Source organism: Microplitis demolitor, chromosome 8 (assembly GCF_026212275.2).
Source record: "Microplitis demolitor isolate Queensland-Clemson2020A chromosome 8, iyMicDemo2.1a, whole genome shotgun sequence".
In the NCBI taxonomy this organism is placed as follows: Eukaryota; Metazoa; Arthropoda; class Insecta; order Hymenoptera; family Braconidae; genus Microplitis; species Microplitis demolitor.
This window is the reverse complement of record NC_068552.1, coordinates 20389952-20417899: the sequence shown is the minus strand read 5'-3', so window position 1 is coordinate 20417899 and position 27948 is coordinate 20389952. Positions and strand designations below refer to the sequence as shown.

The 27948-nt window shown below is 30.3% G+C and overlaps 4 protein-coding genes across 4 annotated transcripts in view; 3 read left to right on the top strand and 1 right to left on the bottom strand.

Annotated features, from left to right (window-relative positions):
- The window catches only part of LOC103576676 (follistatin-related protein 5), a 151671-nt gene that overhangs the window by 25947 nt on the left and 97776 nt on the right, over window positions 1-27948 (bottom strand). The window contains exons 4-5 of the mRNA XM_008556990.2: window positions 23247-23321; window positions 2733-2877 (exon numbers count right to left, since the gene is read on the bottom strand). Of these exons, the coding sequence (XP_008555212.1) occupies window positions 2733-2877; window positions 23247-23321 (220 nt within the window). The remainder of the gene's footprint in view (window positions 1-2732; window positions 2878-23246; window positions 23322-27948) is intronic.
- LOC103576669 (chymotrypsin inhibitor-like) lies at window positions 76-660 on the top strand. Its single transcript, XM_008556982.2, has 3 exons — window positions 76-196; window positions 267-385; window positions 465-660. The coding sequence occupies exons 1-3, from the start codon at window positions 151-153 to the stop codon at window positions 549-551; spliced, it is 252 nt and encodes an 83-aa protein (XP_008555204.2). The 5' UTR covers window positions 76-150; the 3' UTR covers window positions 552-660.
- LOC103576667 (venom serine protease inhibitor) lies at window positions 813-1646 on the top strand. The gene is made up of 3 exons (XM_008556981.3): window positions 813-895; window positions 998-1098; window positions 1174-1646. The coding sequence occupies exons 1-3, from the start codon at window positions 847-849 to the stop codon at window positions 1330-1332; spliced, it is 309 nt and encodes a 102-aa protein (XP_008555203.1). The 5' UTR covers window positions 813-846; the 3' UTR covers window positions 1333-1646.
- Window positions 13489-16273, top strand: LOC103576666 (hemolymph lipopolysaccharide-binding protein). The gene is made up of 2 exons (XM_008556980.3): window positions 13489-14077; window positions 14142-16273. The coding sequence occupies exons 1-2, from the start codon at window positions 13646-13648 to the stop codon at window positions 14436-14438; spliced, it is 729 nt and encodes a 242-aa protein (XP_008555202.1). The 5' UTR covers window positions 13489-13645; the 3' UTR covers window positions 14439-16273.

Genomic DNA, 27948 nt, shown 5'->3' with positions numbered 1-27948 from the left:
AAATAACAGTAAAGTGGGAATCCACTGGCGACTTTCCTTATTGTTACGATAAAAATATTATTATCTGTTAGAGGTATATATACTAAAGTTAAAATTTTCCTATCACTCTAAAAAAATCTCTACAAGTAAAATTAAAAAAAATAAAATAAAATGTCTCGCGTTATTTTTATGTTATTTATTGTTATTTTAGCAGTCGGTTTGTATTGTTCATTTATTTATCATCGAAAAAATAATTGTTAGTATAAAAAAATTAAAATATTTTATAGGAATAAATATTGTATACTGTGATGACGATTGTGGTCCTCATGCAAAGTGGAATAATTGTGGAAGCCCTTGTACCTCAACTTGCGACCATAAATATCCTGCCGGCGGAAATTGTATGGCAGTAAGTATTTTTATTTATTATAATTTGACAGTATTAATGTTGTTAGAAATTTATTATTTATGTTACTTAAAAATTTTAGGTATGCGAACCTGGTTGTTATTGTGAAAGAGGATATATCAAAGAAACGGACGGCTCGTGTGTGAAGGAATGCAAACCAAGAAAATAAATTTAGTTAAGGAAACTAAACAAATTTATGTATGAAACAAATATTTGTGAGAGATATTTTCATATGTAAAATAAAGTGATTTTAATAAAATTTAAATACAATTTAAAAATGATAAGATTAAAATTTTTGAGCCGTAGATAAGTTAATAATAAGATATCACATAATATAAGATTATTTCTTAATGTCCGCATTTTTCTGTCACTAATTAAAAGTTTTGAAATTGAATCACGTATATTGATATGAATGCCTTTAAATACCCGACTAATATTTAAAAAGTTTAATTTCATAAATAAAAATGTTCAAGTACGCATTGGTTTTAGTGTTGGTACTATTCACTTTTACAAGTAATTATTTTAAATATTTCAAATTCGTATAATAATATTGTTAGGGTATAAAATAATTATTTTGGACTTAATATTTATTAATTTTTTTTTTTTAAACTTAAGGTGTCCAAGGCTTCGGGTGTTCTAACAACGAACACGGTAGTATTTGTGGATCTTACAAAGAACCAGAATGTTATCGACACTTTTATACGCCTTCTGCAATAGTAAGAACATAATTAAAGAAAAAAATTTTGGAAAAGTGTGTAATCAGTTTTTATTCTAAAACATTTAATTTTTAGGAATGCATTCAACGATTACGACCAGGTTGCCGATGTGATAAAGGATATGTTAGAAATCCTCACTCAAAACAGTGTGTTCAAAAAATTGAATGTTTAGCGGCAACGGCAAGAGGATTGGGTTGGAGCGCTCAAAATTGGATTGATCAAATTTTAATTTAAATATTAATTATTAATAAAACTCGAGGTTATTTTGTCAAAATCTCGTGTGTTCCTTGAGATACCAAATTTTGGCGGAGTATCCTCGAATTTTAAAATTAAAACAAAGCATATTCACTACTAAATATTTTTATCAATTTATTAATTACTTCGATAAAACATTATGATGCTTAATAAAGTATTTGTCACTGCCATTGTAAAATAACTCAGGAGTTTATTGTTTCAATAACATGAAAGCATAATTGGCAGTATTGGTAATAAAAACATTTTTAATTATTAATAATCAAGTTTTTTGTTATTCCTGTACATTTCTGAAATAAAAAACTAAAAAAAAAAATTATTATAAAATGTATCTAATAGCTTAATGATATAAAATTTCATTTATTAGTTAGAGTTTAAGTAGCTAAAGTCGACTGTAGTCGGGTCGGTTGAAGCAATTAAAGGCTTTAGTTGAGAGGGAAAGGTCTAGAGTTCGAGTCCCGGACTCGGCACTTGGGCTAAAACGGCCATGAACGATCAAAAATTATATGAGGTATAAGGCCGATAAAGCTGTACCTGAAAATAATTTTTAACACTAATTTTAAATAGCTTTTTTGTTTTTAAAATATTTAATTTTACAGTTAAGGGAGAAAAAAGTGGAACAATGACTTAATCACAAACTGATATAAAAATATAAATAAGTCATTGACCTTAAGTATCTTAAATGCAATATAATCATTACTAGGAATTTTACGTTGAGCAATGTATCGATAGTGTGTTCGTATAGTTTATAATAATAGATATTTATAAATTTCATGTTACTGCTAAAATTAGTATCATGTTATTAAAATAAATAATAACAAAGTTTTTAATCTTATCGGAAAATCCATCAAAGTTAAAATATTATTCATCAACTTCCTTATTTTGTAAATACTTAACAGATTGTTTTATGTTACAAGCACGTACTTGTTGTTATAAATATATTTTCTTCAATACGATTTGTATTCATTAACTTGAGTTATTTTTACTAACTAACATGTCGCGATTTGCTGCAACTTTTCTCCTGACTATATTTATTTTTGCATGTAAGTAAAAAAAAGTCTATATTTCATACTTTTGTTTGTATATATATATATATATATATATTTTTATGAATATTCCAATTATTATTTGAAATATTTTTACAGCAACGTACTGGACAACGACCATGTTATCGAAGTAATGCTGGCTATATGGGAAATCCGTTTTTAAAAAAATCATACGGACAGATGACACGTTGCCCATGTCAGAGCTAGTTTGTTAAGGCAGAATATCGCACAGTGTAAATATATTTATCGAGTATTTGATCTTAACTTATAATTTTATAAAATATTTATTTACTAATCGAATTATTTATTTTCTGAAACAAAAATGAATTTACTTACCGCGTTTGAGAGTTTTCTCTTCAATTAAAACTGAGGTCGGAGATGCTTGATAAGTATCATGAAAATTTTCAATGAAGCTTTTATTTGTTGTGGTCGATGTTGGATCAGTTGGAGTAATTAATGAGTCCCGATGACGTCGAGAGTGCTGTAACAGTGAATTGGTTAAATTATTTTTTTAAAAGATTGGAATTAAAGTGACCCGAGTTAGAATATTTCAGGCCAAAATAATATTAAAATTTTTTGTATATCGAAAAAAAACCCAGGTAGTGAATATAAGGCTGAAAACTATAGCCGATAATAAGGGCTAAAATAAAACCAAAAATAGGCTGAGTCAATTTATCGGCCTGTTCATTAAGAATAATATAATTTCGACGTGTTTTCGGCAAACTTTTGGCCATTTTCCAATAAAGTTCTATGGTTTTGGCGTGATTTTGGCCAGATTTTGCCTCTCCGGCCAAATATTTTTACCCAATAAACAATAATTAAGAACACGTTAATTGAACATTGAAATTTCGAGATATTTCTTTATGACAAGTAAAAAATAATTGAATTTAGTTAGCTATAAATTTAGCTCTGGAGCAAAATACTCGGTGGTTTCTAGTGCTTTGCGATTATAGACTAGTGCTCGTGAATTTTCTCTTCGTAAAGTACTTTATATACCCGACTTGCGAATAATGCTCATCGACGTCTATGAGTTCTCTCATAAATTGAGGATCTTGTCTACTTTTTCATTATTGTTTAAAGGATTATTAATATTCTTGTCTCGTACTCCGTAAATCATTATCATGATAACCATTTTCATTAAACTGTATTTTTATTTCAATAAAACGAATAATTGCTCGTTAAAATTGAGTTATCTTTGTGATGAAATTTTTTTTTAGTAGTTGAGTTTAAAAAAAAATTTTAATAAATTAATAAATTTGCAATTTACTTCTTGAGTTAAGTTAGAGTTGTAAAATTGTTTAATAATTCATGACTGTCTTTCACTGTAAAATCTTAGATATACGTGATTCAATGGTTTTAAAAAACACTATTTTACGACCATGTCTCTTTGCTACATCAACTCAATGAATAAAATAAACCCCATGAGATACGAAATTGTGTAATAAAACTCTTGATATACTTTGCCTTTTTTCTTCCTTTTAGTATTTAACTCTAATTTTTCTTTTATTTACGTTTCTATATAATAATTAAAATTTTTTTTTTATTTGTCTACGGTAGATAACTTTCATTTTACAAATGGAAAAAAAAATTAACTTTTGTAAAAATTCTTGGTATTATAAGAAACTTTTCTATTTTATTTGTACTTAATTAGATGTCGTACTTGTGCACCTGCTTAATTAAAAAAACAAAAAATCTTAAAGTGAATTTATAACGTCTACTTATATTTAGCTCAGTGTCTCAGTGGCTTTGTCTAATTAATTTATTCTACAGTTATAGAATCAATAAAAACAATCATTTTCCTAATACCCGATACTAATTAGAAAATAAAATATGAATTTAAACGAATTTAATGGGATATATAATGTATGAAAATAAAAATGATAAAAGTAAAAATAATTTTACATGTAATTGAAATAAAGTTAATTACTTGGTAAGTTACATAAATCGCATATAATGGGTTTTCGATAAAATTAGGGGTAAACTATCTATGCATCAAATGGTAGTTAGTTAGTTTGTAAGGTTTGAAGAAAATGGAAAGAGACATTTTGTAATGGATACGTGCTGCAGTGATTAAGTACAGAGTGTGTGGAAGCGGTTCTGTTGGATCCATTTTACAGTGGCAGCTTACGGGCTCCGAAGAAACGAATCAGGAAAATAAAAAAAGTTTGCTTGCTCGGATCACCTTCATCGATTTACGTTGGTAATCGGTAGGAGAGCCATTTTGTACATGAGCAAATGGATTTCCCTTGCCTTCGACACACAGACTAATGTTATCAGCTATGTCGAATGTCTCACTGGCACTTTGCTAGGATTCACTGCCGATAGACTGAATTTATTTCTTGTTACCTTTACTTTTTTTATTAATTTATTTACTTTATTTTAACGTGATTCCATACACAACAACTAGCAGAACTGAAACAACAACAACAACAACAAATGCCCTTATATTTTATGCGACTGTATGGCTCAAGAAGACATTTAGATACTGATCAATTTAATCCACACTGAATCAATTTTATTTTTATGTCTCACATGCTGTGAGTTTTTTTATTGCTTACTATTTTTCAATTACTTCATGGTAGAAAACGTTTTATCTACACTCTACAAACTAAAAAAATATTTATATAATGTATATATTTACAAAAAGACTTAGCCGTCAATAAATATTTTTTTTTGTTAAATATTTCTTGTAATTTTTTTTTCACCATTTTTTCAAGTCGAATCAATAATCGGCTTATTTAATATATTTTTTCGTTTTTTAATAAGTTCACCACTGAAAGTGTTTATGGGAATATTTTAAACTTTTTTTATTTGTTTATTGAGCAAGAAAGTAACTTGCAGAACGTGCTTCATCAGATTGTTAAGAAAAAGTTATGGAAGTTGAACAGTAAATTTTCAACGTGTGGTCGAGTGGTGTAACACTCAGTTGTTGGAGTTAAAAACATTTTGTCAGTATACTCTACCATACTAGAGATACATATATCGATAAAAGAAATGATAAAGTCGCGAAAGCAATCAACGTGCAACTGCAACACACATACACATACAAGTCAGCTCACTTACATGAGGTAACCATCGTAAAACTTGTGACGTTTAGATCATAAATAACTTTTATTTTTATTAAAAAATTAAAACAAACGGTAATTTTTTTAAGTAAAGTGTACATTGTTAAAATTTTAAATAAACGTTAAAGCATTTGACCTGATTTTTTTGACGTGAATTGAGATGCTAAAGAGGTTGTTCGCGTGATGAAGAGCAATGAAATCTCAACGGAATATCATGCTGGACATGCTTAGCCAAGCCGGAAGCTACCAAGTACAAAAGTCTCGTTAAGTTTAGCTATTTGCTCTGTATTCATCACCTTTCGCGGTGTATCTCTTTAACTTTTTTTTTATTTTACTTCTTTACAACAGATCCTCTCAATAGTACTCTCTAGTATTCTCTTTTCATATTCCAAGGTTCGTAATTTTTCACCGTCTCTATATACAATATAACTGCCGGCACTACTCTTATACCTCGCAACTTTTTCCACTCCGTTTTGCTAGACGATTTTTAGTTATCCAGTTTCTGGCAGTGAAATCTAAAACGTGAGGCTAGTACACCAGGAGTACAAGTGGAGAGTAAAATAGTATAAGTAGTATAAGTAGTAGTAGTAGTAGTTTCTTTTATACCCGTGGTTTTATAGGGGTGAATGCGCATTAATATCCACTCACACTCGGCACTCTCTTTCACTTGACTTGCTTCAGTGAGATCTTGAGCGGCTTAATGTACCCGAAGAACGACGACAACCAAGACGACGACTAGGACGACGACGAGGACGACGAGGACGACGACCCAGTTTACGATTTTGAGACGATAGCTATAACCTGTTGATTTCTTTAACTCGCGTTCGTAAATAAAAAAAATAAAAAATACGTTTATCCCGAATCATACGAATGTTAAATTCTTGTGTGTATTCACATATTGCTGAAGATAATCCGCATTTGTCAGTTTAAACTCTGATATTTAAAGCTTTTATATATTTAATTTTTTTTGTAATAAAATTTACGGAAAAGTGAATTAAGAGAACAGAAGCTTAAGCCGGTGGTGTGAATGCGCTGGGTTATGAAAGTTTAAAATGTGGGTTAGGTAAATGTGGAGTGCTGCTGCCAGAGTTGGGATAAAATGTCATGAGAGTAAAAAAGGGTAAAGTGAAGAGGAGGACCGCTCGTGGAAAGCTCTTTGAGTTAACACCATAGAGCTAAAAGCGAAAATGTTCTCGTTAAACAGACAGAGAGAGAAATAGAGTGGATGGGATAAAGAAAGACAGGATATCAGCACATTACGTATACAGAGACACACAACACAAATCTTGTTGCACAGTCCCTTGCAGTTGGTTTTCACTTACAAAAGGGTGTCATCCCTTGTTCCCAAGTTCCAAGTAACACACCATTGAACAGATAGATAGATAGATAGCCAGATATATATCGTGTTTTCAATGCTCTATTTCACTTGGGTGTTTCACATCCTCTTTGTTCTATCGAGAACAAAGAATACTGCTACTGCGCCCACATTAACCTTGTCATTGTATTTTTCACTCATCTCATAAAACTACCTCGAGGTTTATACAATATATAGATCAACCTAAGTATTGATGATTAATTTTTAATAATAAAATAAATTTATTATTAATTAATAAATTTAACAGGAAATGCATATTGGTTCAACAGAAGATCTCTATTTATGGACTTGAGACCCAGGTTAGTTAACTCTCTAATAAGAAGTAATGAGAACATGATCGATAGAAATGGGTTCTCATGAATACTTATTAGGAATTTCAAATAATCTTGCAACTACTATCAGTCTCAGTACACATACATATACATAGTGTAGTAGTTATATTACTACTGGTAATGGTTACACCGGATCCATTACCTCAAGCTCGTAATTTTACACGTATACATGAGACCATACTTCGAACTAGTAAACCCTTATCAGAAGCGAACCAATATCACTATTTAATCTTGCCGCGGGCTTTTGAAATGCTAGCTAGATGTTCTCTTTGATGAATATTTTGATTAATTTGTTAATTAGAAGGGATCTTTGGATTTAAAATAATGAGGGTCCTTTGATCTTTAAATATCTTTTTTAGGTGTATAATAAAAATTCTTAATTCAATCTAATTGTTTTAAATTTATAAGGGAATTTAAAAGATCAACTTTGGCCAAAATATAATGCTGCGAGTTTTGTAACTTATTTTTTTAATAAAGTACTGCTTCGCTGTTATTATTATCAGAAAGCTTGAAACAATGACATTTTATCTTTTTTTTTTCAATTTTTAATTTAATTTTTTTTAGCTCATTCTGCTGGTAAGACGACAGACAATGAAGTATATAATATGAGAAAATGAAGATGAAAACAGTTTTTTGTCGTGGTTAGAATAATGTAATTTTGTGAGTTTATCAGCAAGAGTAAAATTGTATTGTCAAGTGAATTTAACTTTTCCTCTTTCAACATTATCCATTCTTATTTTTTTATCTCAATTTTCATCAAAAATACCATACATTTTAATAATACTTGTAAAAAAAATTTTTGAATATGAAAAAAAAAAAAAAAAAAAAAAAAAAAAAAAAAAAAAAAAAATGATTTGCTACTCGAATGAATAAACGTAATTTTTTTTTCTTTTTTTAATCCTGATTGGCATGTCCATGATGAATAGATGATTTTACGGTTATATTTTTATATTTAAATTTGTTCGTAATAAATAAGCAATAACACTATTAAATTAAACAACTTAAAATTAGTTTCGATTAACGACGTAACATAAAAAGGATTGTATAGTTTTGTTTTTTATTTTTAAATTATAAAACATCTGAGTATTCTGTTATCGCATTACTGTTCTAGTAAATTGTGTTCCAAAATAAATGAATCAGTAATGCTGGGATTTCTTGTTTTATTGTATCGACGGTTGAATGCTCGAAATTGTCGATTACGCGGTTTAAATTGAGTATACGTATGTATGGTAGTATAATAATAATATATATCTGTCAATAAAATACATTCGATGAGCGATAATATCTCGTATCGATGCAGTAAAATATATATATATAAACCATTCGATAACTGCAACTCGCTTCGGTTTTGACTAATTTTCTGTCAAATAATAAAGCTTAAATGTGAACGTGTAGCGGTCAGTTTTCGATATGCTTCATGAAGTTAAAGTTGACAAAATAATTTGTGTCACTTGAAATTTATATTTTTTTTTTTCTACTATTTGAATATTTAATGAATAATGAGATTTCATCACTTTTTATATATTATTTTTACTAATTTTTGTTTTTTTACAAATATAAAAATAATATTCGGAGTCAATATTGAAATAGAAGTCCCGGAGAATAATGAAAATGATAATCAATCAAATCATGATAATCCGTTATGGGGTTTTCAAGCGAAATCGGTACCTATTGAGCTCAAAATTGATGATTTCGATGATAAAATCCAAAAGGTGTTAAAAAATAAATTAAGTTCACGAAGATCAGCTATTGACGCAGCACTAAGACGAGAAGAATTAGATTCACGACAAAAAGATGACTCTTCATTAGATAATTCAGAGACTAGTGGTACCGATGAATTGAGTCAAGATCAATCAGATGTTGCGGATTCAAGTGATGACAAAAATTCAGAGGGATCGCAATCTTCGGAAAAACAACGAATTACTAATGAGGTTAGCAGGCGTTGTTTACTTCTTGGCTCTTTAATGCTTTCTAAACATATATATTATCAGAACATTGCACATAATAATTATTACGCTCCTCGACCTCCACCACAACAACTACGACCACCACCTCCTCCTCCTCCACCTCCACCTCCTCCGCGTCCACCACCGCCTCCAAAACCAAAGCCAAAACCACCACCGCCTCCAAAACCAAAACCACCACCGCCTCCAAAACCAAAACCACCACAGCCTCCAAAACCAAAACCACCACCGCCTCCAAAACCAAAACCACCACAGCCTCCAAAACCACCATCGGTAAAACCACCTTCGCCGTCGAACGGTTCGAAACCGCAACTTAAACCTCAAAAACCACCAATGCCCCCAAAAACGGAAAACAATTCAAAAACAACTAAAAGAGTATGGTACGATAGAAAACGAAATAATGTAGTCAAAGGAAAAATCCCTAATCTTAATGTTATTCATTCGACAAAGCATCCTAACAAAAAGATCATTATTAATTCTCATAAACACTATACAATAAAAGGTAAAGCTCATATATTATCACAAAAGAAAACTACAACACCCACTTCAAAAATCACTAAGAAAATTTCCATGGTCCGAAAAATAACAGTATTTCCTAAAATAAGTAAGCATCATAAAATGAAACAAAAAATTCCAAGAATACGTCACCCTAAAAAGACGACAAATTTTCCTAAAGTTACTAAAAAACACCGAATAAAGGATAAGGTTAAGAAAAAACCTCATTCAAAATTCGAAAAGATTGAAACTAATAAGGGTAAAAAAACAACACACGTTCCGAAAAGCACCAAACACCCTAAAATACAAAAAAATAAAACTACAAAAAAACACGACTCAAAAATTGAAATATTTAAGAGTAATGAGGGTAAAAAAATAACACACGTTCCGAAAAGTACTAAACACCATAAAATAAAAAAACACAGAACTACAAAAAAACCCCATTCGAAAATCAAAAAAATTAAAACTAATGAGGGTAAAAAAACAACACACGTTCCGAAAAGCACCAAACACCTTAAAATACAAAAAAATGAAACTACAAAAAAACACGACTCAAAAATTGAAATAATTAAAAGTAATGAGGGTAAAAAAACAACACACGTTCCGAAAAGTACTAAACACCATAAAATAAAAAAACACAGAACTACAAAAAAACCCCATTCGAAAATCAAAATAATTAAAACTAATGAGGGTAAAAAAACAACTCACGTTCCGAAAAGCACCAAACACCATAAAATAAAAAAACATAGAACTTCGAAAAAAGCCTATTCGAAAATTGAAATAATTAAAAGTAATGAGGGTAAAAAAACAACACACGTTCCTCAAATAACTAAACTCCATAATATACAAAAAAATGAAACTACAAATAAACACCATTCGAAATTCGGAAAAATTAAAACTGATGGGGATATGAAAACGACATACATTCCTAAAATAACTAAAAACCATCATATAAGAAAACACCATAGTATTAAAAAACGTAAAACTACAAAAAAACCCCATTCGAAAAATGAAATAACTGAAACTAATGAGGGTAAAAAAACAACACACACTCCGAAAATAACTAAACTCCATAATATACAAAAAAATGAAACTACAAATAAACACCATTCGAAATTCAGAAAAATTAAAACTGATGGGGATATGAAAACGACATACATTCCTAAAATAACTAAAAACCATCATATAAGAAAACACCATAGTATTAAAAAACGTAAAACTACAAAAAAACCCCATTCGAAAAATGAAATAACTGAAACTAATGAGGGTAAAAAAACAACACACACTCCGAAAATAACTAAACATCATAGAATAAAACATAAAGTTACAAAAAAATCTCATCCGAAACTCGAAATTCATAATAAGAGTGAAAAAAGTACGACATATTTTCCTAAAATAACTAAACATCATAAAATAAAACATAAAACTACAGAAAAACTCGAACTATTTGAAATTAATAACGAGAATAAAAAAACAACGACAGGATTCCCTAAGGTAACTAAAAATCTTACTAATTTCCATAATAGAACGCATATAATTACTGTAACACCTGACGTTAGTTCAGAAATTTCGGCAACTGATTTTGAAATAAAGATAACAACGGAACTTCCTGAACCGATAAAAGCGATAACTGAACCCAAAAATATCGGTCATATAATTTCCAAAAAACCTTATTCGACCCTGAATAAAATTGAACATAATATTAAAGTCGAAAAAACGTCCACTCAAATTCTTAAAAAAATTGAAACAACTATCAAACCTCATACAATAGCACACCTGATCACTAAACAACCGTACAATAAACCAGAAAATATTAAAGACATTATAAGCAATAAAAAAACATCAACAGTAATTTCAAAAATAATTAAAACTACACAAACTCCCCAAAAAATATATTTAACGACTAAAAAGCATTTTACTTCTTACATGACTCAACAAACAACGATAAATTCTCATAGATTCCGACCCAAAGAACCCAGAACAGGGCATTTTTCAATGATATCCACTAAAAATAAACAGAATCCATCGAAATTTCGAGATCCCCATACTAAGTTATTTGTATTGAAATTAAACAATGACTTGAAAACTAAGAAGGTTAAAATTACTCGCAGAAATTTACATAATAAATCTACTTATAAATTTTTAAATAAAAAATCTCATAATAAATGTAGCAATAGACCATGTTATAAAAATTTTCATAGACAATTAGAAAAAATTGAAGAAGTTGGTACATCAAAATTTCAACTTCAGAATCAACAAAGCAGTGCACAATACGCTGGCGTTCGTATACTGGACTCTGGAGGAGACCTGAGTGATATCAACCTACGAAATGATTTTACAAAAAAAACAACTAAAAAACCACCTGTTAATGTCAATAGAAATATAGTACATAGCAGAAAAAAATTGAAAAAAACAGCTCATGATAAATTCAAGCTTGACTGTCAGAGTCATAAAACTAATTGCGGTAAGCATCACGGGGGCAAAAATTTTGAAGAAACCGATAAAAATAATGATGACGACAGCTATATTTTGAAGCAATTCAATTCTTTCGTACCGCTCGAAGAACAACCATCAGAAGATAAAAACTTAACAAGACTGGCACAAGTTATTTCAAAACACATTGTCGATACTTTGCCTGATGATATACGACACAGCAAATGGGCCGCAAAATTGGCCTTTAAAATCGTTTACGAAAAATTAAAAATGTATCGTGACGGTAATTTTGCTCCTTTTGGATCATACTTTCAAAAAAACTCAATGTTTAATAATGCAAGTAATAATGAATGTTGTGGTTGCTGCTGCAATGGAGGAGATACTGACCCATCTGATAATCATCCGCACTACGAATCTCAAATAGTTATGAAAGTTGGTGGTGAAAATACCTATAAGTGTTGGCCAACAATTGATCAGCCACCAAGTGAAGGTTATGTCCTACTTGATGATGTAGGATGGTTTAAATTACATACTAAACCTACAGTATGGAATGAAGCGAGAAAACAATGCCGCAATGAGGGTGGTTATTTAGCATTTTTCGAAACCGATGAAGAAGCTCAAGTTTGTATTTAAATTCATTAATTTTGGTCAATCAGAAATTATATTCGAATTAATTATAACTCTTACTAATTATCAAAACTACTTTTCCTTTTTAGTGGTGCATGGATCATTTACTGACTAAATCGACGACAGAGATATTTTTGGGGGTTCACAACTATTTTCAAGAAGAATGGGTGACAGTTCGTGACACACCTGTTCACAAAATAAAACATTTAACATGGTCAAAAAAACAACCGACTGAATATCGAAACTATAATTGCGCAATTATAAGTAAAAACGATAAGATAGTTGTTCGAGAATCATGTAACAATATTCATTCATTTATTTGTAAAGTTCCCCTGTAAAATGATATTGTAAATTTTCAATAAGAATTGTGTTGAATAAATGATCTATATGTAAAAAAGAAAAAGAAAAACATTCCCAACACATATTTTATAATTTTTTATGCCTGTGTTAAGCATTTTATCTCTGGCTGCTCAAGTTTGTCGTGTTTTTTGCTACAAGTTTATTCCGAAAGATAAATATCTTTAGCCCGGCAGAGGAGCACAAAAAAATGTATGGAAAAAAAATAAAAAACAGTTGAAAAAAAAAAAAAAAAAAAGGTAAATAGTATCACAAAAAGTCAGGTAGCCTGGGAAAAGAAGTAAAGAGAACAGAGATGTTGTTGTTAGTCGAAAAGACCTTCAGCTTTACTTAGTCCACGTGGGATTCAAGTTTCTATTCATAAGTTCTTTCGATGACTCATGTCCGTGACGGGGGGGTTGTTCACAGCCGTCTTTTTTCTCTTCGCTTTTACTCGCTTCATTCACCGCAAAAACTGGATTCATTTTTAGTTACTGTCAGACCTTCATCCCAGTCACACATATTGCTTTCGTCATATTTATTTATTTATCATTATTTCTTTCCTATATTCAGTTTATTTAAAATTAAGCTGTAGGCTAGAAAGTAACAATAAAGAAGCATAATGTTTAAGCTAATTTATTTAATACTTTTACCAATAGTATTTGGTGTGTATGTACCTAATAATCGAGTAATAAGAGAAGTGGATAGTGTTGAACAAGTTAATTCTCCATCGACAGAAATGACACCTTCAACCACACAATCAGCAATACCATGTCATGACTTGTCGGAACATCGTGGTGTTCCGCAATTAGTTTTTCCCATGTGTACGAGTACTAACGGTCTCGGGGGGTTACGCAATGTCGTGATTCATGGTATGGCTTGCACATGTGACCTCAACACCCATGATGTACACAAGAGAGATGATTATCAGTATACACCAGGAATTGGAGCACACAAACTTCATACACGCGGAACAACGTTCAATAACGCCAGGCGGATATGCAATGAAGAAGGTGGACATCTTGCCATTATTGATACTCTATCTGAGGAACGAGTAAGTATTTGCAATCCATCTCGTATACAAATTTATTGTACTGTATTTTTTTGGTTTATAATAGGTATTGTTGGAACTGTTCAAACACTCGGGCAGTATTAAAAATGCGACGAATGAAGATCAGGCTTTCATTGGAATTCATGACCTATTTTCGGAAGGCGAGTGGGTTACTATTTTAGGCGAGTCTCTTCATAAATATGGTTACACAAAATGGAGCGACCGATGGGGTGGACAGCCGGATAATGGTGGTGGTGTACAAAATTGTGGCAGTTTATTGAAAGAAGGGGGAATGGATGACGTCAGTTGTAATGCGCAGTTTGCTTTCTTTTGTGAAATACCCGAAATTCGAATAGCCCATTAAAACTTTTGTACTTCCTACACAAGCTTTTTCACAGTGTGTATTTGTATACACAACTATACACTTTTGTACAATTATCATTTGGTTTTGTTTACTTTATGTAGCGTAACGACAATCCTTTATTTTTATTTTATTTTTTCCAATCTAACTTTTTCTATGCAACTTCGTCTTCCTCATCTCCGCTATATTTTTTTTATACAGTGATTTATATAATTCGCGAAAGATTTTTTATTGAATAATCAAATAAACTTTTTTAATAAAGAAATGACAAGTCTTATCATTGTTATTTTTTTTTTTTTCAACAATAATAGGATACTCTTTGAAAATTCTCAAAGCAATGCCAAAAAAACTCATTTAAAAGTTTAAATTGATAACAAACATATTTTAGCTATAAGAAAATATAAAACTTTTTGAGTGCAGTTATTTTGTAAGAAAGCAATCATAAAAAAATCTGAGCATCGGTTAGTCCCTGCTCCTTGAGCTCGAAAACATTGTTGTGAATACATTTTCGAGTTCTACGAGCTCAAACACATTATATATTATATCATGATTTATCTGGGGAAAGTGACATAATATGTTTTTTCCAACTCTTCGTCCTCAATATCTTTTAAACTAATTGACGGATTTTAATATTCCTTTTTGGAACGAGGAAACGAGAGCATGCCCTTACATCAACTTATCAATACTAGAAATCTTAATTTTTAAACTCTTAGAAATCCTTCTACTTTTGTACTCTCCTTAGCTTACACAATTCTAGAATTTTTCAACTTCAGACGTTTAAGTTGAATGAGCAAAAAAATCATTGTTTGTGTTGCAGAAATAAAAAAATTATTCTGACTGAACAATTGTGAGTTTTTTTAAATTAATGAATTTTTTTTCTAGTGTCATGGTGGTTCCAAGGCACCTGCATTCCGACTCGTGAATATATTGGGACTGCGGGCGGTGGTGTTCCTTGGGGAAAAAAATGATTATGATGTGTAATTAAAGAAAAACATATCAGATGTAACACTATCCTTACATTTTTTGCGTTTATTTAATTTAGAAAATTTGTTTGCCTCAGTAGAATTATGATTTTGACAACTGTTCATTAAATAATTCAAAATTGAGCTAGCATGTATTCTATTTCGGAGTCAAAATAGTTATTTTTGATATGTAAGATTAATAATAATACGAGGGTTGGCAGTATACTTGTATTGTCCACACAAGTCTTGGGTTATGTCGCAATCTGAAAATCTACTGACAATTCGGTATTTATATAAAAAATATAAATAAGTAACGTTTGATAAAATTTTTAACTTTAAAATGTTTCATGTTTATATAATGTGCACCTAATACACAATGCATACTAGTAACTTGTAAAGTAAATAAATATATTTTATTTATATTAAAGCGTCCGCGATCCATGCAAATTTTGATAACCAAGTCGAGCGATTTCGTAGCATCAGTATTCATCTGTAGGATTTCCTCGAGCCCAACTACTGTCAATACCATCTGTAATATTTGTTGAGCTCCTCCAATATTACCAACACAGCCGTGTACTGCAAAATTCTAGGAAACTTCAACGATCGTGAATGGCTTAACCAAAACCCCCACAAGTATTTTTTATTCATTTTTTTTTCTATTTCTCTCCTCGACTCATCTTTACCTCTCCCTCTCCGTTTACTTTTTCGTCTTGTCTGCGTCGATATTTGCCGTGCATCCAGTTACGTTATATTTGTCGAACAAGTCACAATACCAATATTAGTAAAGCTATATATGTATATATATATATACACAAATTCCTACATATACGAAATTCCATGAAAATTTTATTAAAATTCCATACAATATTGATATTACAAAACGCTATTACTAATTGCAATATCTATAATTCTAAAAGAAAAATTCAAGTTCATGATTATTATAAACTATTCATGTTAAATTGATTTCCCAATAATAAATTAATGAATATTTAATTGTAACTATAATAATTAATGTAAATTAAATATTTCAGTATCAATGCAATAATACAAGCGTACATCAAATTTTATCCACATATTACTATTAAATGTTGCATAATAATAATTATTGCTCGCATATAAATAGATACGAATTATGAATGAACTATATTTAATATTATGTATATGAAAATTAAATAAAATGCACTTGGTTAATACACTAACCTCTTGTGGTATTATAATACTCGATACTAATAAAATATATATATATATATACGGTTAGAGTAGGTATTAATATACCTGCTGTCACGTGGATTCGTTTACGAGCCGCAGTGGGTAGCCACGACCCCACGAGGCCCTAACAAACTCTGACATGTATTTCATCTCCTACATAGAGTTGTGTGTCGGTGTGTTAGTATTAAAGTTATAAGGTATCCTAAATTTATAACGTTTGCATGACAATAATGTGTTTATACGATTACACTCTTTCCGTTAATGCGTTAATACTAAACTGTCTCATTGGAAATACAATCGAATACACAGGGGTCTTGTTAATTCAAACTAATTAACATATTAATGCAGTTATATATTACTCGCGTATATCTTCGTAGTATATGATGTTTTTAAATTATTTAGATTTTAAACAATGACATAATATTAACTACTGATATACTTAAAAATTTAAAAGGGAAATAAAAAATAAAAAAAAAAAAAAAAAAAAATGTAGTTTGATTAAATATAAAATGAGGTAATTTTAAAAGATTTGTTCGGCAAACCTTAGAATTAGTCACGATAAAATGTCGAGCAGAAAATGTAATAGCATTTTTTTATTTTCTGGCGTGTCTCTTTTATTTTGTTTATTTTAGTTTTCTCTTATTACTTTAACGTCGTCTCATCTGTTTGCTCGATTGCGTCGGCAGTAAAACCGTTGAAGACCATTATGTATTGCGGGGACATTTTAAAGAAAAAAATCTACGTCCGACTGAGGAAAAATGAGATGGAAATGAAAAGAGAGAAATGAGCTTTTTATATAATCGTGTTGAAGAATATTGTAAAGCATTGGCGCCACAAGTGTCCACTTGGGTTACTGCTACACACTACTACGAAGGTAAAACGAGCTTTTCTCAATATAATATTGCTTCTATACTTCTTTTTCCGTACGTTCAGTGTCGTTTTAAGGCTTTAGATGTGGTTTCGCATTTAGAAGAATAAAATAAACATGAAAAATTTTTTTAAAAATAAAATAAAGGAAAAGGATTTTCGCCAAATTGGCTGCTGTTAGGACAGAGGTCAACTGAAAAATTTAATTGAAAACTGTACATATTTGATTTATGGTTTAAATTAAAATGAAATAATTTTTTTTTTAAATGATAAAGTTTTTTAGAAAAAAAATATGAAAGGGATAGAAGGATGGCGAATATTTTGATAAATTTTATATAAACGAACTTAAAAAAACAATAGACATAAAAAATAAAGGAGGGTAGAGATGTAAAGATGAGATTGTAAAAGGTATCGTTGGTTAATAATACACATGCCACTCATACAATTTGGAAGAGAAAAAAAAATAAAAAACGAGGGGCTACTTGACACAATGTACTTTAATCGAGGCCCCTTTTGGTGACTGTGCACTCGTAGAATAGTATCTCGAATATATGGGCATACATGGGATGTTAAAGTGTGTAGACGTACCGCAGGGGTTGAGCCCATAGAGCCATAGAAGAACAAAATGACCGTTCCCATGGGCGTCGCTTCACTCTCGTTTTTTAAATTTTTTATTTTATTTTATTCGTGTCCTTTTTTTTATTTCTGCCTTCTATTCCATTCCATACTCCAATCCCCAGCGCCATTTGTAATTTACATTTTAAATTACTCGGTACTGCGAGCGGCTATCAATTTCGGAGCCTGACCCGTTACGTGCGTTTTAACATCCCATGGTAAATATAAAATAGTAAAGTTAATAAATAACGTGCGTAAATGTTTTTAAATGTTAAAATAACAAAAAACGGAGTCAACAGATATTTATAATAATTTTATTTATAAATGCGTTTGTTTTTTTTTTATTAATAAATACATTTGTCAGTGTCACAAATGTAAAGTCAAATTTATAGAGCGTTTTTTATTTTTATTTATTTATTTTTCACACATGTATATATAAAAGCTTGTTGGCTGATGTTCCAAATCATCTGATTTCTAAAGTCTTAAAGTAATCATATCTTGATAAATAATTTCTCAAATTTTCCTCAAAAACGGAATCTACGTACTATTATCAGTGAAATCATCATATTTACAGTATACATATATATATCTATGTGCGTGTATGAATAGGTGTGAGACAATTAGACCGGTTAATTTGAGCGTACCGGAGTTAATTGGGATGGCATCCAAATTAGGTATTCGAGAGACAGTACGTACAGACGGTACACATCGATTATGTACAGCGTGTACACCATATCGAATGTGTACATGCTGTTATAACGTGTGCTCTTGTTGGATTAGAAATTTCTACGGGGTCATAGAAACGGTGTAAATAGCAGTCTCATTGATAGATATTCAAGGTAGAATGATGCACGTCGGATGGCATTGATGTAGCGATTTTGATCAATCGTTTATCTATTCCATCCTATCCTATCCTATCCTATACTATCCTATACTATCCTCTTCATCTCTTCACTTCTCTCTTTATATCCATCTATATGTATGCATGTGTATGCTATGGACAACGTTAAAAAATTTCATTTATGCGAGATACGTGCAAATCTCAACGTGTCACACAGACTATTAATCGATCACAAACTGCAGATAGCGATAGAGCGACGCGTGATTCTGCGTAAATGGGATTAGTTGTGGAACATTGCATGCTTTTCTTGTTATTGCTACAATTTTGTTTGACGTGTTACATCAGATATCACGTGTTAAACACACGTTTTATTTTATTTTTAATTTATCAAACTTTTTCCCTACACTTTTAATTTACAGCTTTTAACATTTAAGTACTTTGATGGGTGAACTTTACTTTATTGACGTTTATTCAACAGCAATTAAATTTACAGGACATGTATTAAATTAAATTTGAATTGAATATATTTTACAGTCGCTTGAAAAATTTACATTTCAAACATTATTGGTTATTGGATTCTCGCGTCAAGATTATGCTCTTCAGCTAAATTTCCCCCAGATTTCATGAATTCTCTCAATAATAATAAATATTTTAAACTATCGATAAGGAATAAGATCATAGTATTATTTTAATTTTTACATTCACCATGAAAACTAACATTATACTGCAGATGGAATTTATTTTTCTGTATTTTTTTATTTTCATGCTTTTGTTTGGCTTGAATTTTGTCCTGACAATTCTTCTTTATAGTTTATTTCCTCGTTTGGTTTTCAAATCCGTACAAACATTTGTTTTATGTTACATATGTCTATGCTGAATTTTTTACCCTGGTTTTACAAAAATCCACAAGTATGTGTATTTATTCGGGATACTTTTCACTACAAACGCTTCAGTCGTTAACGTTTAGTTCCCAAAAGATATCAAAATAAAGATTTATTTTGCAATGTAAACTGAATTTACAGTGATCATTACTTTATTTTTTCTGTATTGTAAACGGTTATTTTCTAAAAATTTTTTTTTTCATTTTTTTTCGGAGGGGGCCGTCTTGCCCCGATCTCCCCTACCTGAAATTTTTATTAAAATATGAACCTCAAAATATTCGTTTATTTTATTAAATTTTCTCATCATTATTCTCAACAATATATATGAAGAATCTTGAGAATTTTTATCTCCGAGATCTTGATGGGTAGATAAAGAAAGATTATTCGGATAAAGATGTGAGTGATGCCGATATATCCGAGCCAGGGTGAATTAGTATGTAAATTAATGTACCAGTTTAAAAGTTTATATTTAATTTTCTCTCCACGCATACATTTAAAAATTTACCCGCTTCAATCTCACTGTGGACAGAGATAAAGTTAAAATAGAATAGGGTGTAGTAGTCTAAAAGTCTACACGAAAATTTTCCTTCTCAGTCATTCCTTGCTCCCTGGGTGTACCTTATTCGCAGCAGACATTTTAACAAAATGGAATTTCACTAATTTTCCGTGCAGTTGAATCGTCCTTGCCTATTAGACTTGTCCGTCCACATCGTCGAGTTAAATTGTTCCACCTTGGAAAATGAGCATACCAAAAATATATACATACATATATACATATAATAGTTTTAGCAGAAAAGATAGACTTTTGTAACATAATCATTTTTATAAATGCCGTCTTTACTTGGAAATTCAATATTCTGAATTTTTTCTTCTTTTTCTTTAACCCTTTTAACTATATCTTCTTATATTTCACGTAGTTCTTTATATTTTAGATTATATTAAAAAATGCATAATATCAGAAAAAAAAAATTAGAAGAATCGGTTATTATTAAATTTAAAAATATATATCAACTCGGTTTAATGGAATACTATGAGAAAATAAGCTACGGAATTAATATAAATCTTTAATAAAAAAAAACTTGATACCTCAATCACATTATTCGGGATTTTTTTTTTTATGATACCGAAAGACGAGAAGATCATAAGTTGAAGTTAATAAAGTCAGGCTATGTGGTATAAAAAGAAAGAAAAAAAAATAATAATAAGTTTCATCGGCTCTTGGGAAAGGTGGCATCTCACAAAGCCTTAAAAGCATCTCTACGAATTACCATTCTGTAAGCTTTTGTCCATTATATATTTTTTATTTTTTCTCTTCTTCCATCAACGTTTATTTGACACTAAAAAAGCTTAGACGAGAAAGATAATGCTCGGCATATTTATTATTTACATTTCTATTGTATATACATATTTATTTGTGTTTTTTTATACTTTTTTCGAATAAAAAATATTCCATACCGTGTTATTATAATGCACTGTGCTACTCGTGCTGAGTTATTCATTTCATTTGTTTTTTTTCTCTTTAATTTTTAAAAATTTGTTTACTTGCATATCGTCAAATTTTCACGCTAATTCTTTTATTTCATTTTTTATTTTTAGACAACATAAACTTTTATTGTAACGCACTGAGGCCCCATGTGTGCTTGTTAGTAGCGGGTGTAGCTATAGGCATAAGAGAAAAAAACAGAAATCAGAACTACGAAAGAGGAAAATAAAAGCATCAAATAAACGAGCGTAAATACATGTTTAGTAAGCATATATATGTGGAAAATGTAAAATAAAAATTGAAACATAAATTTCAACGGTCAGTATGCCCCTCAGTTATGCGTCACGACGTCAGCGCTAGCGTCGTTTATACATATTTTAATGAGAAATGAGACCATGTAGAGTTTGCATCGTTTCAATGTTGAGACCTGCTCTTTTTTTTACTCTATTGTGTAAAAAAAAATTTTTCCCATACTTTTTTAATTTTAATGACATAAAAATAAAATGTTTACAATCCTCATTATTACTCTTAGTTGTTTTTGCTTTTACACTTTTTCTAAGTGTTTTCATAATTAAATAAAAACAAGTACCGTAAAAATAAATTTTTTCAACAACCTAATTTTGAAATTAAATTAATAGTTTATGAAATAAGTCAAGTCAATTACAATCAATTATTATTATTATATTTTTTTTTTTTTTTGGGCAAACGCTTAGAGTATTTTCATAGCCCGAAGCACACTTATACTCCTCTTATTTCTTCAGTGTCTCTTAAGATTTAAAAAAAGTCAAAGCTTCTTATATTCGCCGTGAGAAGTAAATTAAAAGACAGGTTGAAATCCGACCGCTAGTCTAAGAATACTTGGTGTCGCAAGCGATTAACTTTAATTGACCCATGGACTACGTAGTCGGGTAAGTTTTCTCGCGAGAAGTTAATGCGGTTTCACTGTCACGCTGATTCTTTTTATACTTTTATTATTACTGTACAGTCACTTCCATTTTCTTTAACTTCCGTTGTTCGTGTATTCCCGTCATTCTTTAAGGATAAAATACCTGATACCAGTGTGTCTATACATCTACACACACTTTGTCACTTCTCTTCTTACCCCTCGATATCTTGTGCCGAGTCTCAAGGGCATTGTTCTGTCGATAAACTAGGGCTTATCTAACTAGAGGTTCGCTGAAGACATTACAACCATACAAAATTTTACGTTTTCTTTTTTCAATCATCTCTTGTTATTTTCTTTTCATTTACTTTTGTAACTTTATGAGCTTCTTAAAAATATAAATGTTTTACATTTATGCAGAAGAAGGTCGGGTGAAATGGGGACGATAAGAAAAAAATACACTTTTTTTCTTATCCTTAATACGCTTAATCTTTTCTCTGATATTTAAAGAAAATTAAAGAATAACTATTTGCTGCCATTGAATTTTTTTTCGTAAAAATTTTCAAAAAATAAATCCTGTCCATTTTTCCCGAGCTTATTTAAAATAAATGTCAAAAGTTTCTATAAATAAATATATGAATTTTGGTTGTTGGTGAGATGAGAATTAATAAAAGTGAATAAAAAATACTTAATATTTTATGAATTTCATGACTCATGATAAAGTATTCAAAAGTTTAAGCTGATAGTTGTATAACTTGTGATGCTTTTAGTGTCCAGAAGTTATGGATCTAAATTAAATTTTCAGTAAGGGTATAATTGAACAAGCTATCAAGCTATTTGCCCTAGTTCAAACAACCTATTTTAGTGTTTATTACATCATTTATCATTAATATCACTGTCATTCAGTGTACATCTGAATAGCGTAAACCATGCTAAAGTACTATATAAATTTAAGCTTCACTTTCAATTAATAAAACTTTATAAATTTAATAATTAATCAACTCAACAACACTTTCTATTAATTTAGAAAATATCACTTATTTCAATTAAATAGTGAATAAATAACTTACTTTGTGTGCTCCTGTTATAGAAACGACAATCAGTAGTACGAGCAAGCGAGTAGTCAGCCACAAATTGAGCTGCATCTGTAACAGATTAAATTAATGCAATTAATAATGATTAATGGTAAAAAATTATTAATTCATGAAGATAAAATGAAAACAAAGTAAATAAAATTTATTAGAGATAAAATCAATTCTAATTTAAGGGCTCGTTAACGAGTTAGTCAGTCTAATCTCTCTGGGGGTCTATAAGAATATCGTATATACTAAACTCTTACTACTTGTAGATTCTGACCAAGGATAGATAGATAGATAGATAGATCTAAGGAGAACCGCAATGCTGTGAGGACACCAAGAAGGCTAATAGTGAATCGGATAGTCGACGATGCTCTTGATGTCGGACAAAGACAGAGATGAGAAAGATGAAGCCAGCACACCCTCAAGCCTCTTATCGCAAACCATAAGTTGCGAGCTGGCTTACTGTATCCTAGACCACTTTGCGCGTAAGCCCCAGACGAAAGACACAGTAGGCTAGGTATATATATATATATATGTATAGCGTGCTATGTTATTGTATAACAACCGTCGTTGACTTGTGATCATCCTTTATAGGGTTATGAAAATGTCCTAGGTATCAAGGGACAGATATAGTTAATCGTATGAATAAAATAAGATTTTTTTCTACTGCTATAAAGTATATTAAATTATCTATAGCTGTATATTTATTGTGTTGGAATAAAAAAATAAACAAACAAATTAAAATAATTTTGTGCGAGTGAGTTGATTGCTAATTAAGCAGGAATATATTATTATTTATTAAATGTACATAGTTGGTCAGAGTTATAAAATAAATCAAGAGATTGGCGAATGTACAAATTTAATATGATTTTGAAGTATGAATGTAGTAATTAGTAAACAAAATATAATAAAAATGAAAGTGGTGGTATTATTTTTTATCAGTATTGGTGCAACTGTGTGATATGACTTTGTAACGGAAGCATTTTCTCTCGGGACGTGATAATTGAAATTCAATTTCCCCGTGTGGCTGCGTGAAACGCGGGATGAAACGTGAGATGTACCCGCCCAAGAGGACAAATTTAATTACAGTATGCATGATGTTGTGTAACGTGTGTGGATTATATGTAATAGGTACGAGACTAAATATAATTTACAGTTATGCATGCGTATGGTATATAAACGATAAACGATATAGAACCACCGCGGGTAGTACACTTTAAATAATGGGTTTTAGTAAGGAATGTAAAATACTCGGTGAGAAACTAGGTTGGATGGGTACACTTATATGTACATATAGGAACTCACTCTCTGGTTTACAGTGCAAGAGACAAGAGGAAAGAGGAAAGAGGAAAGAGGATAGAAGTGAAGTAGAAGAAAAGCAAAGGAACATTGTAGCACTTGTACTATGGTTTCAGAGTATATGTGCTAAGAAACGATAAATTGTTCGAGTATCGCGTAATCTTAGCGAGCCAGCCAACTTATACGACGACGACGACGACGACGACTTAGAAGACGAGTATGAGTATGAGGATAAGACCGACGACGCAATGCTTTATGTGTTAGCTAAAGTATAAAAATGATATTTTTTATTTTACGTGTTTAAGAATAAAAACTATATATATTTTTAGTTTTATGATAAATATAAATTTATATGGCTGTTTAAACCAATGATAAGGAAATTTAGAATAGATAATTTTCTTTTTACCTCCTAAGTGACACAGACGTATATTTAAATTATTCAAAGCAATAAATTTCATTAACGTTTTCAAGATTTACCGAAGCACCATAGGAAGTAAATGAAACAATTAAAATGTAAGAGAAATAAAAGATCTTGAGTATAGCATTGAATTGTAAAGTAAACAGAAACGTTTTCTTGGCTGTGTTTTATCGAAAGCTAGTAAGAGAATTGTAGTAAAGGATTTTTAGCTACTCGAGAGGTATAGATATATAGACAAGAAGGTCGAAAGGTTCTTTCAGAGTATGCTGTTGTCTTACTAAGAAGTTATCGCCCTTTGGAAATCATCGAGCAAGTTTTATGAGTTTTATTTCGAGATGTATGACCGACTTATCGTATATACCGAAAATTCCACTGGATTTTAACGTTCAGATAAAGTGTAGTGTAAAGTAGAAACAATGTGCAATATAAAATTTATATTTGTACAGTTAATTAAAGCATAAAGATGATATATTTTAATTATCAAAATTTCTGTTAGTCAATTAGTCGTGTTAACTAAGATGTTTTAAATTAAACTATTATACTTCTGGGTTTGTTTTTATGTAACAAGAGATTAAGGGTGTGATTTAGTGAGCTAATTAGGAGTAGACAATGAGAGGATTTGAGGAAACTGTAGTGGTATTTGTTGCATCGGTTTTAGTGGCAAGTATGTGGTTCGCCGCATCTTCAGGTCATTTGTAGATTCCGAGAAATCCTAGGTATTTACCACAAAGTTATTCCCACAAGAAGCCGCTGTTTTATCTCATGTTCTAGACTAACTACTAATGATAAATATACAAAATTACGTTTACTTACAAACTCTATATAGTAATCCTTGTTTAACTTTATAAACTCTCTAATAAAGCCTTTAAAGTTAACATTTTAATTTTTAATTATTACAGAAAGTAAATTTACTCAAGTATTTTCTTTTTTCATGTGGCCAAGTGTAAATTATTTTTTAAATATTTTTAATTAAATTTATGAAAATCCCAGTAAAAGAAATAAAATAAAATTAAAAATATTTCTACCCGCTGCATAATTAATAAGCGGATAGTTATCTCTGGTGTAACTTCAATAGTTAATTAACTAGGAGTTCGGTGACCTGAATTATCAACATAACAGCAGTGATATAATATCAGATAATTAGTATGTACATGATGGAACATGAAAACAATTATTTTAGAAACACCAATGATATTAATAAATAGAATGTACAGTGGTAATTATAGCAACTAAAACTGACAGACGTGAGAGATTGTTTGACTTTCGAAGTAACTTTACAAAAGCTTCATCCGTCGATTTTACAACTATGACTGCTATTCGCTACCACAGCTCATGGAATTTATAGTAATGGAAATTGACCTCAATAAACTAAACTATTCTAGTACTGTGAGCACAAAGTTATACGTAAATTCCATTGTAACATCACTGACAATTTTAATTTATTACTGCCGAGGATAATTAACATTTGTTTGGGTTCAAACTCTTAATTTAATTAATAAACTCATTATCTAATATTTAAAATATCCATAGTTAATAAATAATTATTTGATAAATTATTAGTACTTAATTAACCATAAATACATTGTGATTTATATTTACGTAAAAGAAATTTTATCGATATAAATGCAAATTGAACTGTGAGCAATATAACTCACTGATGGCTAGGGTATCTAATCTCAACGGGACCATTTAGTTAGAAAAATACGAGCAATCCTTGATCCAACGATTTCAGTATTTTTAGCTTTCACCGAGTCATCGAAAAAAATGTAAAAAATAAAAAAAAAAAAGACATGAATATTTTTATTCTTGGAAAGACTCAATGTGAAAATAGTCGTAGCTAAATGGTGGAGGCGGAGGTATGGAAAAAGAAAAGAGGATTTAGGAATGGGCTACGAAATTGTTATCCCTCGTAACATACAGACACACACACACACACACATATCTATATATATATATAGACTTTTGTGTTCTGTGTTTCATGGCTTTGCATTCAAATGTAAAATAGCTGCCGATGCTCAGACGATAAAGGGTCCTAGTTTAAATGACATCCTCGTACCCTCGCGCTGATCATAAAAAAAAAAAAAAAAAAAAAAAAAAAAAAACAAATCCTGGAATTTTTTTCATTTCTATTTAAATATTCAATACGCGAATAAAATATTATTGTGGATAGTCTGACGGCAGTAAAAAAATTATTTATTATATTCATTTTTATGATAAATTTTTGTTGTAATTAGAGTGTAAAGTAAATGTTTTTTTTTTTTTATTATTAAGATGAAGATAAGAGGAAAATAAAAAAGTTTTATAAATGAGAAATAAATATAAATCATAGGTAAGTGGTAAAGAACGTCACGTAGAGATATATATTCGGTGGGTTGAATATTAAAGTGAATATCAAGTCAGTGAAAGCACTTGAAGTTGTCCGGATCTGGCACCAAAGTCACGAAACGTTGAGGCTAAACATGGTTGAGTGCTGAAGCAAGTCGGAGAGAAAGAGGATTTTGCGATTCGCCATCACCAGAGAAGAGAAAATGTACATGAAGATATCAGCTGTTCTCAAGTGTCTTACGCTAATGTACTTGAACTCGACAGACAGTCGAGTACAGGGTGTACCGAGTCAACGTATCTTACCCCAGTTTCCATGATAAAGAATCTCCTGCTTATATATTTCCAACCCAGCTCTCATATCAGAGTTGTTAATAACTAAAATACGAGATTCAATCAACTCTCAAGTCTCGAGACTTTTATTACTCTAATTATCAATTAATATTAATTAACAATTATTACGAGCTTTTATTTCTATAATGCATGTCAATTAAATTATCTGATGAGCTAAATCAAGTTTTATAGAATAATGTAATTAGGTAATTTATTTAATTGTCAATTACTATAGGAATTAATTTAATGGACTTAATATTGAGATACTTTGTAATTAGATAATTGCAATAAAGGATTGAGTTAATTGCGTCTATTACGGAA